Below are 17,403 nucleotides of genomic sequence, written 5' to 3' on the forward strand. Positions count from 1 at the left end.
GCATTCGGCATTTGTTTTCCTAACCACAGCGTCTCGCTTCATCATTCAAATCTTAATAAAATTTAGTGTTGAGTGAAAACAATCCCTAATGCGTAACCAAATATATCTGCTCAGGCCAGACTTAAGCCTCAGCGGAAGGCTTGGAAGCTCTTGTAGTGGAATCCATCTTTCTCTTCCCCTGTCAGCATCTCAGAGGAGCAGGGTCTGGAGGAGCAGCTGCTCAGAGTGAGCTGGGACGACCAGGCAGCTCTGCTTTACCAAAGCTGCCGTGACACGAGAGGACGTGGACCTCCAAACTAATGCAAATGGCCAGGCAGGGGCCACTGTGTCCCTACTCTGGCCATATGATGCACATGGCCAGAGCCACACACACAGTAGGCACTTTGCAATGATTTGTTGAATGAATGGAGGAATTCTTTGGTGCAGAGGAGTGTACTGTGGTTCTGCTCCTTGAACTAATCCATTTTGTTTCATCATCCCAGATGTGGAACACCAATCAAAACTTAAACATAGAGTGTCATGTAAAAACAACATTCTCACATATAATATGGTTATGTTATAACATGCTAATGTTAATATTAATCCACATTACACAAGCTCTAGATTATTTCCAACCTACTTTAATGCATTTGTATCAGTTTTATTGATACACTCACAGAACTGAAAACTTGGGACTTCATGGATTAAGTAGAACCCTGTTATCACCAAAGAAGTGCATTATGTTTAACTACACCATTAATTAGATGAGGATGCCCATTTAATGGTCACAACAGAGTTCAAATAATGGAAGAGGAAAGACTGTGACAGATAGAACTTGCAACCTTGATGTTAAATGAAATGGGTCAAACTCAGAAGGCCAAAGGTCATATGTTTTCTCTCATGTGTGGAAGCTAGAGAGGAAGAAGGAGAAGAAGGGAGGAGGTGATCTCATGAAAAGCAAAGGGAGATTAGTAGAATAGAGGGAAAACTCTAGGGTGGGGAGAGGGGAGGGAGGAGGAAGTGCTGGGGCGAAAGTTGGCCAAACTATATTGTTTTATTGTGTGCCCGTACCGGTATGTAACAACAAACCCCACCGTTGTTAACAACTATATGCACCAAGAAAAAATGTGCTGAAACAAAACAAACAAAATAATAGTAAAAAAAAAAAGTGTTGGTGGTGGAGAGAAAACCATCGTGGCGTGAGTCAGACCAATCTGGATTTGACTTCCAAGTTCGCGTAAATCACTGAGCATGTTACTTAACTCTGTCTGGGCATCTAACACCCACTTGAAGTCTCTGCTTTGTTACTCTCTGTGCTCTGTGGGGGTTGCAATGGTGAATAAGACACCCTTCTTGCTCCCACAGGGTTCACTCTGTCTCCCTAATGCTTTGGGATCTCTGTGACTGGTTGATATGATACCTGTTTGGGTAAGAAGTGATCTTAGGAAAGCTCAACCCACCTGAGGCTCCTCAGGAGCCAGTAGAACCCAACAGTTGTTTTACTTTCAGCCCCTTCTCTTGGTAAGAATGGTGCCAAACCAACACCCACTTCTCTAAAACCGCTTAGGTTGTTATCGTATGAACCAGACAATGAAGATTGTCAAAGCTGTATCCTCCTTATCTATTCCTCCAAGGGCAGGAAAAACTGCCCTTGGAGGAATAGGGCTGCCAAGATCACTGACAAGCTTAATTTTGGGGGGTGCTGTAAAATGCCTTAGCTCTTTCAGGGAGGGGTGGAGGGCTGCCATCTCCTGGCAACTTGCACAGTGAACAATTGTAAATTAGGTGACATTTGTCCTTAGAGCCAACCCCTTCTGTCCCCCCTATTCCTTTTCTTACAATATCCTCATTTTCCTACTCCTAAGACTACTCCTTCCCATATTAAAACACACTTACAAGTCACCCCACGTCCCTCATTTGTTGTTGAACATGCATGACTTTCAGCCAACACATCACTTTTCTTGGAAGTAGTTTCATGTTCAAATTGTCTTTCCATGTAAAGTGGGAGACTTTATTCCTAGCAGAGGATTTCTTCTTTCCACATTAGCAGAATATTTGGTGTGCAGTAAGAGCAGAGGTTTTTTCAGGCCTCTGAAGACTCACATGGTGGCAGAGGCTGATGGCCGGGTAGTACTGTGATGGGGTCAGACTAGATCACAAACAAGACTTGGCTTCCGTGTGCTTCCTTCCCGCTAAAGGAGGCACGTTCCTGGGTTGGACCCAGCTAGCTGATAGGCTCTGTTTTGGGGAACCAGGACCATCCACACATCCAATCTGGAGCTCTACCTGCATGTGATCCTGATGCTCAAGGCCCTCATCTTTCTTCCTTATTGTTATGGTTTGGATGTGGTGTCCCCGAAAAGCTCACATGTGAGACAATGCAAGAAGGCTTAGGGGTGAAATGATGGGGTTATGAAAGCCTTAACCCAGTAAGTGAATTAATCTCCTCATGAGTGGTAACTGAAGGCAGGTAGGGTGTGGCTAGAGGAGGAGGGCACTGGGGATGACTTTGGGATCCATATTTTGTATCTGGTGAGTGAGTCTCTCTGCTTCCTGATCATATGTGAGTCACTTCCCTGTGCCACACTCTTCCGCCATGATGTTCTGCCTCACCTGGAGCCCCGAGGAATGGGGCTAGCTACTCACACGCTCTGAAATTGTGAGCCCCTAAATAAACGTTTTCTCCTTAAAATTGTTCGTCAGGTCTTTCAGTGACAGCAATGAAAAAGCTGACTAAAACACTTATTGATTTATCCTATGTCCCATTCTATCCATGTTCTCTCCATGGCAAAGTCATGTAAAACTGTAATTTGATCATCACTCTTAAAGGAAATCTGGTATTGACGGTGGAGAGAGGACTTTTTCTTTTTTTTGAGAGAGAGGACCTTAAATGTTACTGTTCTCTCTAATGTTGGGGACCTCAGCTTCCAGGGAAGCCGAAGGTAGATGGTATTTGGTAATGAAGTCTATAAGAAGCTGCAATTCATTCTCTGGTCAGTTTATATCCTCAGTACTGTCTAGCGACGTGGAATTAAGCTTTCTTGGGGATAAAGATAGGTAGACATGGCACTTGGCCTCAGGAGTTTGCCATCAGGCAGGATAGAATGGGGGATCCTGAATGCCAGGCACTTGCAGCCACCACTTTGGATAATCTTATCTAATCATGGTAGATATTGTAATCTTATCTTTGCAGATAAGGAATCCCAGCTCAGATAAGCAAACTGTCTTCCCCAGGTCCAATACAGAGAAAGAACAATGGAGACAGAATGGGAACGTAGGTCTGGTCAGGGTCTCCAGTGGGCGTTCCCTTTGGCCTTCCACACCAGGAAAGAAACTGAGGCCCAGGGGAATGTGCAGACAGTGATGTGGACGGTGTGGGAGTTCGGGAACCCTGGAGGGGTACAAAAAACTTTTAGGAGAGGGGCTCAGTGGCCCTCAGGTGAAGTCTGCAGCCAGGGACAATGACTGGTTCCTTCCACGGTAGCTGGGAGACCAGGGTCTTCCCAGGTAGATTAACTCAAACAAGGGCTTGAGAGTAGGATAACTATGTGCTGGGGCCCAAAAGGGGGGACCCAGAAGAGGATGAAGCCATCCCTGTGGGGCCACCTCCTCTCTCACTCACCGTGTGCAGCTGTGGAAAGGTGAGTGAAATGCAGGAGGCCATGTCCCTCTAGGGAGAGGACGATTGCTAGGAGCCATTGCCTCTGGAGTAGGTTGTGGGGGCCTCTGCTCAGAGGTCCAGGGCCGCTTGCCGGAGCCTGCTGAGGACGGGGCGGACAGGTGAGGGGGCCAGGTGGTCCTCCTTCCCTCTCTGGAAGCCTGGCCAGTTTCAATTTACATAACAGCTTAATCCACAGAAACAGGAGCCAGAGGCAGGTTCTTTCTCTCTCTCTTTTTTTCCTCTCCAAGACACGGAAACCTTTATTTTCTCCCTACACCACAAACCAGTGCTGTTAAATAATATTGGATAATTGCACCTGTCGTGCTCCCCATATTGTGCTGAAGAAAAATAATTGCTGGTTTTCTGCTTTGCCGTTTAGCTGTGACTCCGTCAATTGACTCGGAGCATGTCATTTTCTCCCATTTTAGATTGCCTACAGTCAAACTGTGTGAAAGGACTCCCAGATAGCAGCCCTGCGTGTGTGAGTGGGCGCAGGCCTCATTCAGCAATGATTTCTAATTTATACAGCATTGAAAATCCACAGCTATAAATAAACAGTTCTGACTGGCTTTGCTGCCTACTCAAATGCTTTATTAAAAAAAAAAAAAAAAAAAAAAGCCATGAGAAAGGAAAACAAGACTGGGGATGGAGTCAGGTTTCTGGGCCTGGGAGGGAAGACAGGGCACTCAGCCCTGGGGTGGCTCAGGGCACCGCCTGGGGCCTTGGGGGAGGCCTGGCCTAGTCGCACCACCCTCCTGGCCCCCCTCACGCTCCCTGGGTGCGGGTGCAACATGTTTGGGGATTACAGTATATGAAACTGGCTTCCTGTTATGACAAATACTGCTAGCATGTAGGTGCAGAGCTCAAAATAGCTCAGGAAATGTATGGCCCTCGCGGGGAGGAAGAGGTGGATGAGGTCTTCTACCCAAATTCAAAATCGGTTTCACATGAGAGCAAGCCACCAGAAAACAGAGGCACAAGCCTGAGCCAGTCCTTGGGGGTGGTGTCGCTGCTGCTACTCCTGGTGTCTGGGCGGGGGAGAGTTTCCGACCACTGGGGGGCCCCTGACCACCTTCTCTGTGCAAAATGTGAATGCATTGTTATTTTTAATAAAGTCCTTCAGATGACCAGTTACTGCTTTGCTCTGTAATAACATTAGAAAGACAGGCTGCAAAATCAAATGTCCTTGTAAACTTGGTTCTGTCATTACCCTGCTCTGAACCCAGATGTGTGTTGGAGACAAGCTATTGAGGACCCAGGGACTGGTCACATCTCTTCCCAATTCTGCCTGTGGTCCCATGTTGGTAGCTTGAAAAAGGCCCCAGTAGAGGGACAAACATGGTGTCCATGTCTACGTCATGGAAATGGGCAAACTCTATAAATCAGGATTTTACAACTCTTTTGCCCCCCCCCCCCCAGAGAGTTGGTTGTTAAACATTTACCACCACTTGAAGCTTCATTTACTCATTGTAAAGGACATGTTTTCTACTTACAAAATAAGGACATGTTTTCTACTTACACAATTTTGCGAGGCTAAAATGAATGAGGGAGATTGTAAATTTCATGACACTATAAATCTTGCTGGTATCATGGTTTGGTTTCTATTATTGTCATTTTGTAATTACGAGGGACTTAACACAGCCCTGCACAGGCAGCAAATACTGTATATCTTTTAACACGTGTTTAGTCCGTGTTCATTACAGGTGGGTCACTGCTCATCTTTTCTCAAGCTACAGCTGGCCCACGGAAGCTCTTGTGTGCCGGTCGTGTACGTGCTCAGTGGGAAGTGGCTCGGAGATCTCTGCTGTGGGAATAGATGTACTTGTACAGTGACCAGTCATACTGCAACCAGGGTTTAATTTGGTCCTGGGATAGCAAAGCCACAAATAGAAATCTGCAGCCCCATCTCAGCCAAGAGCTTACCATGACCGAGAAGTATGCACCCGAGTCATCTCTGGATGTGGAAAGTTTGGGTGATCCCCAGCAGGCATTATGGTGGGGGTATTTCCACTGTGGCAACTGCTTATGGGGCCTGCTGAGACCAGGTCTCAGAGCAGTTAAGAGGCAGCAGCAGGTGTGGGAAGAGGTGATGTCCCCAGCTCTATCCCCAAAAGACCCAAAGTTCATGTTTATGAGCAAGGAGAAGAGAAGTGGAGATTGCACAGGTGTCCTGATGCCTGCCCGAGTCTTTCCTGGGGATGCATGCCCTGTTGGAATGTTTTTCTCTCTTCTCTAAAAGGAAGACTGTTTATGGTGTCCATTTTTACCAACTTTCTCCTATAGACTGTCAGGTCATCCTGTCGTTTTCCTGCTCTGAACCCAGAGTGTGCTGAAGACAGGCTCTTGAGGACCAAGGGGCTGTGTACCTCTCTCCCCGGCTCTGCCCTGGCCATACTCTGCAGTCCATATCCCGACCCTATGAGCCCAGACACACACTAGAAGGCTCAATCATGGTTACCTACCAGTGGACATTGGCCATTTGTGTTCTTTTTTAAAATATGTCTATAAATAAAGGCCTAGAATAAAACCACTTGGAAAATTAAATCAGGGTTCAGAAATCCTTGTTAATCACCTTACAATCAACAAAGTACTTTTTACCACAGGCATCTCAAAAGACCTCATTATTGTATTACTCCCTAAGCATAAAGCACAACATTCATTTATTTGACAAATTAAACAATATTTGAATGGAAGAGATTTTGATAATGTCATTATGTTCACAGTTCATTCCTGTCCCAAATGTTTATTTCCAAAAAGGACCAATTTCCAAATAGTTTATAACTTATTTTCTCATTGTCCCAACTAATTTGCTATGATACCAGGTAGACAGAACTTTTGGGGCAACCACCTCCCTACATTTCTAAATCAAGAAGAAAGAGAGAGAGAGAGAGAGAGAGAGAGAGAGAGAGAGAGAGAGAGAAATCCACAAACATAACTACCTTACTAAAATACTTATTTTTTAGAGAAAAAGGAATTACTGGAAAATGGCCCAGAACCAGAGGTTAGGAGATCTGGGAGACAGAGCCATTATCTTCATTTAGATACTTTGACACAGGTAACTTCTCTTCTGAGTCCTCATTGTCCTCCTTTGGAAAGTGAAGAGTTTGGAGGACCCTAAGTTCCTCTCCCCTTCTCTACGTATTCTTTAACACCAATTGTATGTGAGATTCTTTGGTCTTTGGCCAAATTTTGACCCAGAAACCATCATCCTCTGTGGAGGTCAGACACAGGTAACAAATTCTTAGATGGCAAGGAGTTGTTTGGGGCACGTATAAACTTTCAAAGGACCAAGAATCCTCCAGTTAAGCTATCTTCATAACCTTCTTATTACATTTGAACATCAGCCTCTGTCCTGTCCACCTTCCTATGTTATTCCATCACCTCCCCCACAGAAATAATCATAATAAATAATAATAATGATAATATGAGAGAAAAAATCTCTCATGTTTTCTTCCTCCTCGGTCCTTGGAACCTGGCACGTAGTCACTTCCTCTTCATCCACGGCTGCATCATGTGACCTGAACAAACAGAACATAGACACACCTCAGGCTTTGGGGTTTCCCTAAGAGGGATTCTCATGTGGGTAGAGATCCAGCCTGATGGGGCAGCAGTGGGAAGTCAAGTTCTGAAAAACAGCCCACAACTGCCAGGGCAGGAAGCCAACTGCCCCCCTCCTTTGATGGTGCTACTGCTGTTGGTAGCTCTGTGTCTGAGGCAGTGGTCACGGCTGCTTTTGGTGAGTGTAGGCTGTTCACATGTGCAAGGGCAAATGCTGAGACCTCAGAGATGGAAAGGAAGGGACCACGTCCAATTAGAGAGGAGATGGAAGAAGGGTGAGTGTCCACCTAACTGGGGTCAATTCTACCACCTCTCACCAAATCAAATTATATCAACCCAGGTAGAAAAGTACTGACAGATGGATTCTTCTCTCTCTTTTTTTTTTTTTTGTTTTTTGATTTTGTAAGCACAGTGAGGGACCTTCTTCTACTGAAAGCATAGCATTCAGGTTCTAGAATGACATCCATTCATTCAGTCAGTTAGTACCTCCATATTGATTGGTCATGAATCTTTGCATCAGCTTTGAAATTGGTAAGATTATATTAGCTCATTATCTTTCCTGCCATTTGCCAAATACTTTCAATCCTACTTTGAAAACTTTTCTCAACGTGGTGTCTTATCCTTCATTCTGGAAATTAGATCCCCTGGAGTTTGGTTTGGTTTTACCATAGCAATCTCATGCTCCTGATTCTAGGCCAAGTTTACCATTCAGACCCTCCACTTTCACCAGTTTTATCTCTGATGGGAAACATTGAATATCTTCTGTTCATTTTATTTTGTTGGAACTCCCCTTCCTCAGAGGCTTCAGTGATTGGTGACATAAAGTCCTACTTGTGGCCTCTTTAGGCACTCTGATTTTCTAGAACTGCCATCTCCTGATCACTCAGTCTTAGGACCACCCTTGTTTTCATCCCTCTCAACAAGGGTTGGAGGCCAGAACTCTCCCTTGTGTTCTGTTCCTCGCCAATCCAGCCACCCCAGCAGTGTCCTGGCATGTATTTAGTTTTGCAGGGTAAACATACTTCTTATTTATGTTTCCACTTATTTTCATCTTGATGTGAAACTCCCACCCAATTAGGTCCTGCCTAGGTTACACACTAACTGCAATCATAGCACCTTCTCTTTTCTGCAGTGCCTACTTTGGGCCTTTAAGGAGTCATTTGTAAACTGAGTAGCAGCTCTATACCCTCATGTTCAAGAGCTTGGTCAAGATGAACTTCCCTCAGCAGTCATTTTCTTGATCATGCTGTTTGGTAACCCCAAGCCCCTGAGGCTAACTGGGATCATGACCTTCCTGCTTAAAGTCCAGGTGCCAGGGGCTGGAGATCCCTCCATTTAGGAAACACAGCAGAACAAGAAGGCTTAGAGAGGAGAAATGATGGTGTGAAGTTCTGACAGAAGAGGAGAGAAGGACACTCCTTCTGGTAGATCAGAGTCTCCTCTAACCAAAACCAAGCAGTTTGGTGGAACACCAGGAGATTCCCGTCTACCCACTGCTGTGGATGGATGTGGTGGCCTATTGTGATTAAAGCCTTCGTCCCCACTGTGGTGATGTTGGGAGGTGGCGGTATCTTCTGGAGATGGGGTCTAGGGGGAGAACTTAGTTCATTGGAGGCTTGCCCTCAGGAAGCAGTTCTCATGGGACTCAGAGGTGGTAGCTCTAAGAGCCTTAGCTTGGCCCCACTTGGCCTTCTCTCCTTTCCTGGCTTGAGCTATAACCTCATGAATACTCCTTTACGTACACCCATCGTGATGCACTGCCACTTGCTTCCCCCATCAGAGACCAAACCAATGGGGCCACCCAGCTTGGACCTGGAGCCTCCACAGCTATAGTATAAATAAACCTTTTCTCTTTGTAAAGTTAGCTGCTTCAGGTACTTCATTACAGAAATGAAAAGCTAACTAATATCACTAATACGCTAGAAAGGCACCATCCCCAGTCTTTTGTGTTGAGCTTCAACAATAATTTTATTCTGTAGAGATTTAACATGTATGAATACCTCAGAAATATGTTTTTCTTTTTGCTTCAAACAGGGGTGGTATGGAGTGGGTCCTTAGTTTTGAATTCTCACAGAGCTGAGCAGTTTCTAAGTTTCTTAAGTCGTCTGAATTTATCTCTCTGTTTCTATGGTACATGGGAACTGTTTACTTAGTAATAGGTCATGTATCTAAGTAAAACAGAGTTTATAAAATAGGTTTCAATCTCTGGGAAATAATATTATTTGTTATAACATTTCTTGATTGAAGAGAATTTTTCCCCAGTAAAAAGTCTGCTAGTTGGAGGCGATGGATTAGATCCATCCCCTACTTTATAGTTCTTTCTTTACCCTCCATCAGATGTGCCAAGGGCTAGAGAGATTTTAGGCCAAAGATTCAATGTTCATCTATTGGTGTGTCCAAGAAACCATGTTTTAATCAATATTGCTATAGGTACCATGTATAATTATACTGTATTACTCAATAGGCAGAACACAGGATAAATAAAACAGTGTTCTCAAAGATTTACAACTATGAATCTACAAATACAAAAGCTTCTGAAGGTAAGTTTTTGTTGTTTTATTTTATTGTTGTTTTATTATGTTTTTAGGAAAATCCTAACATAATTCTTTTCCAGTACCATCATGAAGTCACTTGGCTAGACTGATTTTCAGTGTATCAATTTATGATTGTCCTTAGGAGAAAAAGCATCCATGGTCTTGGGACCTGACAAAGGATAGTTTGATCCCTGGCTAGTGGCCCTAAGGATATAGGAAGAGGGGGTGTGACCCTTGCCTGGGTCAGGTAGGAGGAGAATCTGCCTGGGGCCCATCTAGATGGTCAGACAGTGTAGGCCAATCTCACAGTGATCTGCCAAGACCGCTTCCTCTGTCTGTTCCATTGTTTTCTATCATTGTTTGAAATCAATTCCATGCTGTAAAAGCAGAACTGGAATCTTTCTTGGTGGGTGGGTTATTTTAATAATGACTCCAGTGCAAATAGCATTTGTATCCCTGGCTCTCAGGGCCAGACTCTGCTACTGTGGGCCCTGGGAAGACTTCATACGCTTGCCAAGTTTCCATTGAATTCTTGGTATCATTTTCTTGTAACTGTCCTTCTTGCTCTCTTCCCACTTACCCACTGACATTATAAACGAGTGGGGAGGAGTTGAGCAGATGTTTAGCAACTGTGGCCCTGACATAATTATCTCCCTTGGGAGGCCTCCAGGGTCCTAGTTTTATAGAGACTTATCCTCAGACCAGCAATGGTCTCTCTGGGACACGCTTTCAAAGGGCAGAATCCCATCTGTATCCAAGGTCTATTGAATGAGAACCTATTCTGTAAAGATCTCCAGATTTTCCAAGATCTTCGTTTTAACACTATCCAGAGACACATACTGGTTTGAGAAACACTGCTTCGTAACAGTGACTCTTGACCCTGACTGCAAATTAAAATAACTGAGAAGCTTTAAATAACACCCCTGTTAAATCCCCATATCTCCGGAGATGTGGACGTAATTGGTCTGAAGTGGACTTGAGACTTAATATTTTTAAGACATCTTTAGTGTTTCTATGATGTGAGGCTAAGGTCGAGAACTACTGTCACAGAGATACCTGGCACATTTAACTGGTCACAGCTGATAGTTTGCCTGGTATCCTTGACCACTTGATGCAGGTTGGTGGCACCTAGCCAGGTCACACACTCTCAGAATTTCAGAGAAAGAGATTCCAATGAAGTCTAGCTTCAATCGGCATGACCCCTTTCACACTAAGTTCTTGAATCCATGCACCATCTCTATCCATTTGCAGGTAATTAGTGATCGTTACTTTAAATCACCTTCAGCTGGGAAACTGGTAATTTATGCATAAAGTGGAGGGGAAAGGTGGGAATACCCCACAGAGGAGAAAGATGGTGATTTTGGTGGGGAGATTGAGACCAACAGCAACGGGGACAACTCTTGCTTGTAGGCAAGTCTTTTGATACTCAGACAGTCATCTAAGGACCTCCGGGATCTTAGAAGAAGGGTGTAAGTGTTATCTCAATTGTGAAAGGAGAAAATTGGCACCCAACACTTTGAGTGCCTTGCCTAGACTCTTGGTGACAGGCCTAATGTGGAACCCAGGCAGCCCGACCCCAGAGCTTATCTCCCAGCCGCTGCCCCCCACTGTCTCACAGAGGGTCTTCTGTGACTTGCTGCTCTCACCAAAGAGCTCCGACTGCAGAAGGATGAGAGCAGAGAATTTCAGTTTGGATTTGGACAGACAAGGTGACCACGTCTCTGTTGTCATAAATCCAGAACAGGAGATGTGGAGAGGGACTCACAGTCAAGGGAACCAGATGACGGATCGTTGGGCCTAAGACAATCCAGACGTCAGTAAGGACACTGGCACAGCCGGCGGTACTAGGACCATCCCAGACAGACGGGCCTCTTGGCCACCCTGCCGAGATGTCCGCCTGCCTTGGAAGAGTTGAAGTGCGTTCCCTTAGGTGGGTCTGAGGCCAGGTGAGGGACACACCCCGGCTCTCTCCATCCCCTTTTCCAGGGTCTCCCTTGGACTGCGTTGCCTGCCCTCACCTGCATCTTTTCTTCAGCAGCTCTGCAAGCGGAAGCCCATATCACCACCTCCCATACCCCTGAGCCTCCTGGTCCAGAGCCCTCACCTACAACTAGTGGAGTCACTCCTTGTCTGCTGTCGCTGGAACACCTCTGCAAAACGCCCCACTTCAGGCCTGGAGAGGAGGACCTCGGATATCCCACACCACTCTGATGCGTGACTGGGAAAGCTTACGGTATGGACAACACAAGCTCCTCATCCTTCAGAAACCCAAGGACCATGTAAAAACAAAACCCTAAGGCAGAGGTTAAAACTAACAAACAAACAAACAAGAACACAAAACAGTAGCAGTACAATGTAAGTCTGGCATTGGGAGGTACAGGGGAGCCATGGAGCATTTGGGAAGGACGTCAGGTCCAGCCTGGGCAGAGCAGGGAAGGCTTCCCGGAAGAGGTGACCTGAAGTGAATGAGGAGGTGAGACCTGGGAAAAGACTGGGGGTATGAGAAAGAAGCGCACGGAGGGCAGATGCAACAACAGGGAAGTAAAATAAGTAAACTGATGCTGCCGGGGCCCAAATTAAGAAGAAAGTGAGAAAACACGAGACGGGGACTGGGTCCTGGAGAACCTGGTGTGTCGCACGTTCTCGGGGCTGGCCTTGCTTCTGTAAATTGGGGGATTAAAGTGTGGTGGGCAGAGGAGGACAGGGGGTTGATCTTTGGGTCGACATGGATCAACAGACCACTCTACTTGGTTTTTAGCAATTTAAAAGCATTCGCTGCCATTGCAATTTTGAGGGGTTCGGTTTCTCTTTTAATTGTTATTTGATTATTTGCAATTAATAAAGATCTGTTTGGTATTTAACACATTTCACTCATTCTCCTCTTCTTTTTAAATTTATTTATTTATTTTTAAATTTTTTGCAGGATGGGGGAGGGGGTTGAACCCAGAAATTCTCTACCACTGAGTTCAGTTCCCAGCCCTTTTTATTTTAAAGCAGGGTCTCACTAAGTTGCCACGGCTGGCCTTGAACTTGTGATCCTCCTGCTCCAGCCTCCAGAATCACTGGGATTATATGCCTAGCCATCCATTATTTTCATAAGGAGATAAACATATAAAAAGAGAAGAGACTATGGGGTGAAGGTGGGAGTTCATAACCCACTTGAATCAAAGTGTGGAATATGATATGTCAAGAAATTTGTAATGTTTTGAACAACCCACAATAAAAAATTAAAAAAAAAAAAGAGAAGAGACTACAGTCCTATCACTCACGTGACCATCTGCATTTACACAAGCATGTGAGGGTCCCTATATTGGCTTATTTGTAGTGGAAAATTGGAATATAGCACCTAAGCAATAGGGCATGCTAGGAAGAGCTTTGTGGGGCTGGGGCCGTAGCTTGGTGGTAGAGCGCCTGCCTCGCATGTGTGGGGCTCTGGGTTCAATCCTCAGCACCACATAAAAATAAAAAATTACAGACATTGTGTCCATCTACAACTAAAAAAAAATTTAAGAAAAAAAAAGAAGAGCTTTGTGTTGAAAGTAGTGATTTCAAGAATAATAAATAATAGTGAAATTTTATTTTTAACTCAATGGATGTTTAAAATTCATTGTGGGGTAATAATTTAAAAATTAATCATTATTGAACTCAATACAATTGATTGAAAAAGTTGTTGTTCTCTAAGTATTCCCATTTTTTTTCCTGCACTTCTTACATCTGCCAAATTTCAAATGGAATTTTTCTTTCTTTCTTTTTTAAGTATAGATTTGTGGAGGGCATTAAAACATCTTTACTCAGAACTCCAAAGAGCCACAAATAGTCAGAATTAGCTGTCAATGCATTTGAAATGTCAAGATATCTTTTTTTTTTCTGGATAATTTTCTACAATTTGGAATCTTGCTTCGGGAATTATAATTTTTAGTATTTTATTTTTAAGTGTTTGCTTTCATATAGGACATTGCCTTAGATCTTCTCAACCAAATACTCCAAGAGTAGAAAACACATCGTAAGTCCAAGTTACTTGCTTATTTCTCCAGGATCTCAGCCTGTCCTCAGAAATACACACTGTGGTGCCAAGCCTTCTAAACTGGGGACATTTTGCACACACCAGCTTAGGGGTCACACCTATTCAGGCAGAGGCAGAAGATGCCATCTTTATTTGGGTGGAAGAGAATGGCCGTTGAGCTAGTGGTATGGGGGACTGCAGCTAACTCTCTGCCTTCTTTAAAATACACAAGGAGGGCAGTTCCTGGACATCTCCTTGAGTAGGAGACAAAAGTCGTATTTTACAACCTGACTTTCTAGTACCTGTGGTTACTTTTCCAGCAAAAGCATGTTCTAGAGGTGAGGTGCAGAGAGGTGGGGAAACAAAGAGAATAAAATCTTCCCTTCCAAAATTAACTGAGGATTATTCTATGAAGAACCTATCTGGTTCTACCTGCCTGGGATTAGAAAGCTTGGCTTGCTCACATATTCCCACCGCCCAGGACCCTGTCTAAATGAGAATCCCAATGTCAAGTAGAGCCTGTGATTCTATTTAGTAAATGCTTTTTTAAGCTTGAGAAGCAACCTAATAAAAGAGGGATAAAAACTCATCTGGGAATGCACTGCTGAGATTGGACTAGCTAAGAGGGTCACCTGAGCTCATTTCCTTCAAAAAGGAAACCTTGTCTTTGTCCTTGTCCTTGTAACAGCTTTTGTCCTCCTGGCTTAGGTAGTAGGAGACTCTGCTACCATTTTTTTTTTCATTTCTAGAACAATATCATCTTGTTCTCTGAGTCCTGAGCTTTCTAAATAAGATGTACCTTTCAAGTTAAATAAGATGTCGTCTGGGGAGGAGGGGAGATGATTTGATGGAGTCCTTTGGGAGTGCCAGCTTGTCCCAGGCCATGCCTTGGCCTACTTTGGTAGGACTTCTCCCAGTCCTTTGGCTAAACATCCTCAAACACCACTGCCTTCTGGGTTGGAGTAGTTTTTCCTTCCATTTCCAGAAAGAGTGGGGGAAAGGGTAAGAAAGAAATATCTTTGTACACAAGAGAGAAATACACTGACCCCATTTCCAGCGGTTGATCTTTTCTCCAAACAGGTAGATGCTGACACTCAGGAAGTAGCTGGAGGAGAAGAAGACCGTGAGGCCCAGCGGGCTGAGTTTTCCAAGCACAGGGTACACCCACCGGCCAGTCTCGGAGTAGATCCACAGGACCCTGTAGAAAGCAGCAAGTGACAACCATTAGGAAAAGACAGACAGACTAGCCACTTTCTCCCCACCGTCAGTGGAGAACTAGACAAAAGCAAGTTCGAGGAGTGTCTGTCCACAGATTCCCACAGCTCTCTAGAAGTGTGAGTCTTCTCTTGGTAAATTAACTTGATTTAACAAGAAAGACATCTTATTTCATGGGGTGAGTGGGGCCTTTCCTTCCTAATCCATTAAAACCGAATCTTGGTGAAAGAATAAGGGAAACAAATCATTAGTGAAGGAGAGTTTGTGAATCTGTGAATAAATCATTCCTCCCCTGAGACTGAAGGTTTGCTGAGACCAGGGACCTGCCAAGATGGCATCATTTGCTGGCTCGAGCCAAAGAAGTGAAGGATTTTTTTGTTTTTGTTTTAGTACCTAAGAGTAAGAAAGAGCTTCCCATGAGCTCTCCAAATCCTTTAGGACTAGGAGGAACAGAGATGGAGAGATGGAGCTTTATTGCCCTGATGCAGTATGTCTGGGTTTAATTGTTGGCTCTAATTTTAGCTCAAGGATATAATTATGGACAGAGTGCTAAGTAGGAATGGATGGATTTACAGGAAGGCCCAGATCTTGCTCCTGTGAGATTGACTGTAAGTCATTTCCGAAAGCCAAGAGAAGGAAAAGAAATGCTAGGAGAGAAGCCGTGATATCTAAGCAAAGCCTAAAAATGTGGTTTGCTGGAAACCAAGATGCTTCACTGGAAGATGCCAAAGTCTAAAACAACTTTAAAAATTAAATATGAGGAAGACATCGCATCAGCCACACTTTGTAATTGGTTAAGAGTACAGAATCTGGAACCAGGTTTCTGTGATTCAAATCCCAACTCTGCCACCTATTAGCTATGTTACCTGCAGTAGTTTATTCAACCTTTCTGGTGTAAAGTGGGAGACCTGAGCATCACACACCTTATGAGGCTCTTGTAAGAAGAAGGAAGGTAACACATGTTAACTGCATGCGTGTGTTCTAAGGAAGCTACCTAGAACAGTGCCTGACCCACTGTAATCATTGACAAGAGTTCCCAGCTTCTGTCTCCACAGAGGGGAGGGGTGGCACCATGAGAATCTTCTCAGCAACTTTTCTTTGAGTCGGCTGATCTCTTATAACCATTGAGATAAGCCAGGTTCTGCTTCAGAATCAGCACTCAATTGTGACTATGCTGGATTATCAAAAGAGTTAAGAGAGGAAAATGAAGTTTTGAGGTTAATTAAACTTGCAGAAGCTCAAGTGTGATCTCTGTCATTTCAAATTCTTCGTTAAATGTCTCAGGAAAGAGACAAGAGATAACATTCAGGTCCAGGAGTAGAGTGAAGACAAGGAGGCAGCTGGGGTGTAAAACTCAGGACTCATCTTTGTGCATCAAAAGACACATCAACGCATATAAAGGGTACCCGTGGGAAGGGAAATAATGTTTGCAAATCATATATCTAATAAGGGGCTAATGTTCAGAATATATAAATAAGTCATATAACTCAACAAAAAAACTAAAACAGCCCAGTTGAAAACAGATGAAGGACTTGATAGAATTCTGCAGAGGAGACATACAAATGGCTGGCAAACCCATGGAGTGATGGCCAACATCACTAATAAATTTTGATCACTAAATCAAAACCACAAGATGCCACCTCACTTACCTGCATTAGGATAGTCAGTATTAAAAAAACACACACAATAAGTAGTGAGGATGGAGAGAAATTGGATCCTTCTGCATTGTTGGTGAGAACATAAAATGGCGCACCTGCTAAGGAATACTAGATGTCCATTCCTCAAAAAATTAAACTAGAATAATCATATGATCTTGTAATTTCACCTCTGGGTATATACCCAAGGGAGGGATTCAAAGAAATATGTGTGCATTCATTAGCAGCATTATTCACGGTAGCCAAAAGGTAGAACCATCTCATGTATCCATTGGTGGATGGATGGATAATTAAAATGTGGCATCCATGCACCCATTAAAACAGAAAGAACTCAAACTTATGCTACAACATGGGTGAACCTTGAGGACATTATGCTAAGTGAAATAAGCCAATCACAAAGGTCACCTGCTGTATAATTCCAGTTATATGAAGAAGCAACAGAGACAGAGGGTGGAATGGTGATCACGAGGCATTGGGACTGTTGTAAAAACGGTTCAGAGTTTCAGCTTGGGAAGGAAAAAAAAGTCCTGGATGGATGGTGGTGATGGAAAGCCACTGACCCGTATACTTCAAAGTGGTTAAAGTGGTAAATATTATGCTATGTGTATTTGATCACAATTTTAAAAATTAAAGGAGATGTCGGTCTTTGGGCTGTACAAGTGTAGGTCTGATACATGGTCCCTGGTTCTGGTCCTGTTTATATCACTTTGTTTTCCCAATCCTATTTTGATGTTCCTCCCAGAATGATAGATAATGAGATGACTACAACAAAAATAATTCTTGCCATTGTTACTATTA

General features: G+C 43.9%; 1 protein-coding gene across 2 annotated transcripts in view; it reads right to left on the minus strand.

The window, feature by feature from the left end:
- Positions 1–6,184: 6,184 nt before the first annotated feature.
- Positions 6,185–17,403, minus strand: part of LOC107149251 (androgen dependent TFPI regulating protein) — an 84,363-nt gene continuing 73,144 nt past the window's right edge. For both annotated transcript variants that reach the window (XM_015494015.2, XM_015494014.2), the window contains 2 exons: positions 14,782–14,933; positions 6,185–7,158 (listed from right to left, as the gene is read on the minus strand). In XM_015494015.2, the coding sequence (XP_015349501.1) occupies positions 7,124–7,158; positions 14,782–14,933 (187 nt within the window). In that variant the 3' untranslated portion in view covers positions 6,185–7,123. The remainder of the gene's footprint in view (positions 7,159–14,781; positions 14,934–17,403) is intronic.

Source organism: Marmota marmota, unplaced genomic scaffold (genome assembly GCF_001458135.2).
Source record: "Marmota marmota marmota unplaced genomic scaffold, marMar, whole genome shotgun sequence".
NCBI lineage: Eukaryota > Metazoa > Chordata > Mammalia > Rodentia > Sciuridae > Marmota > Marmota marmota.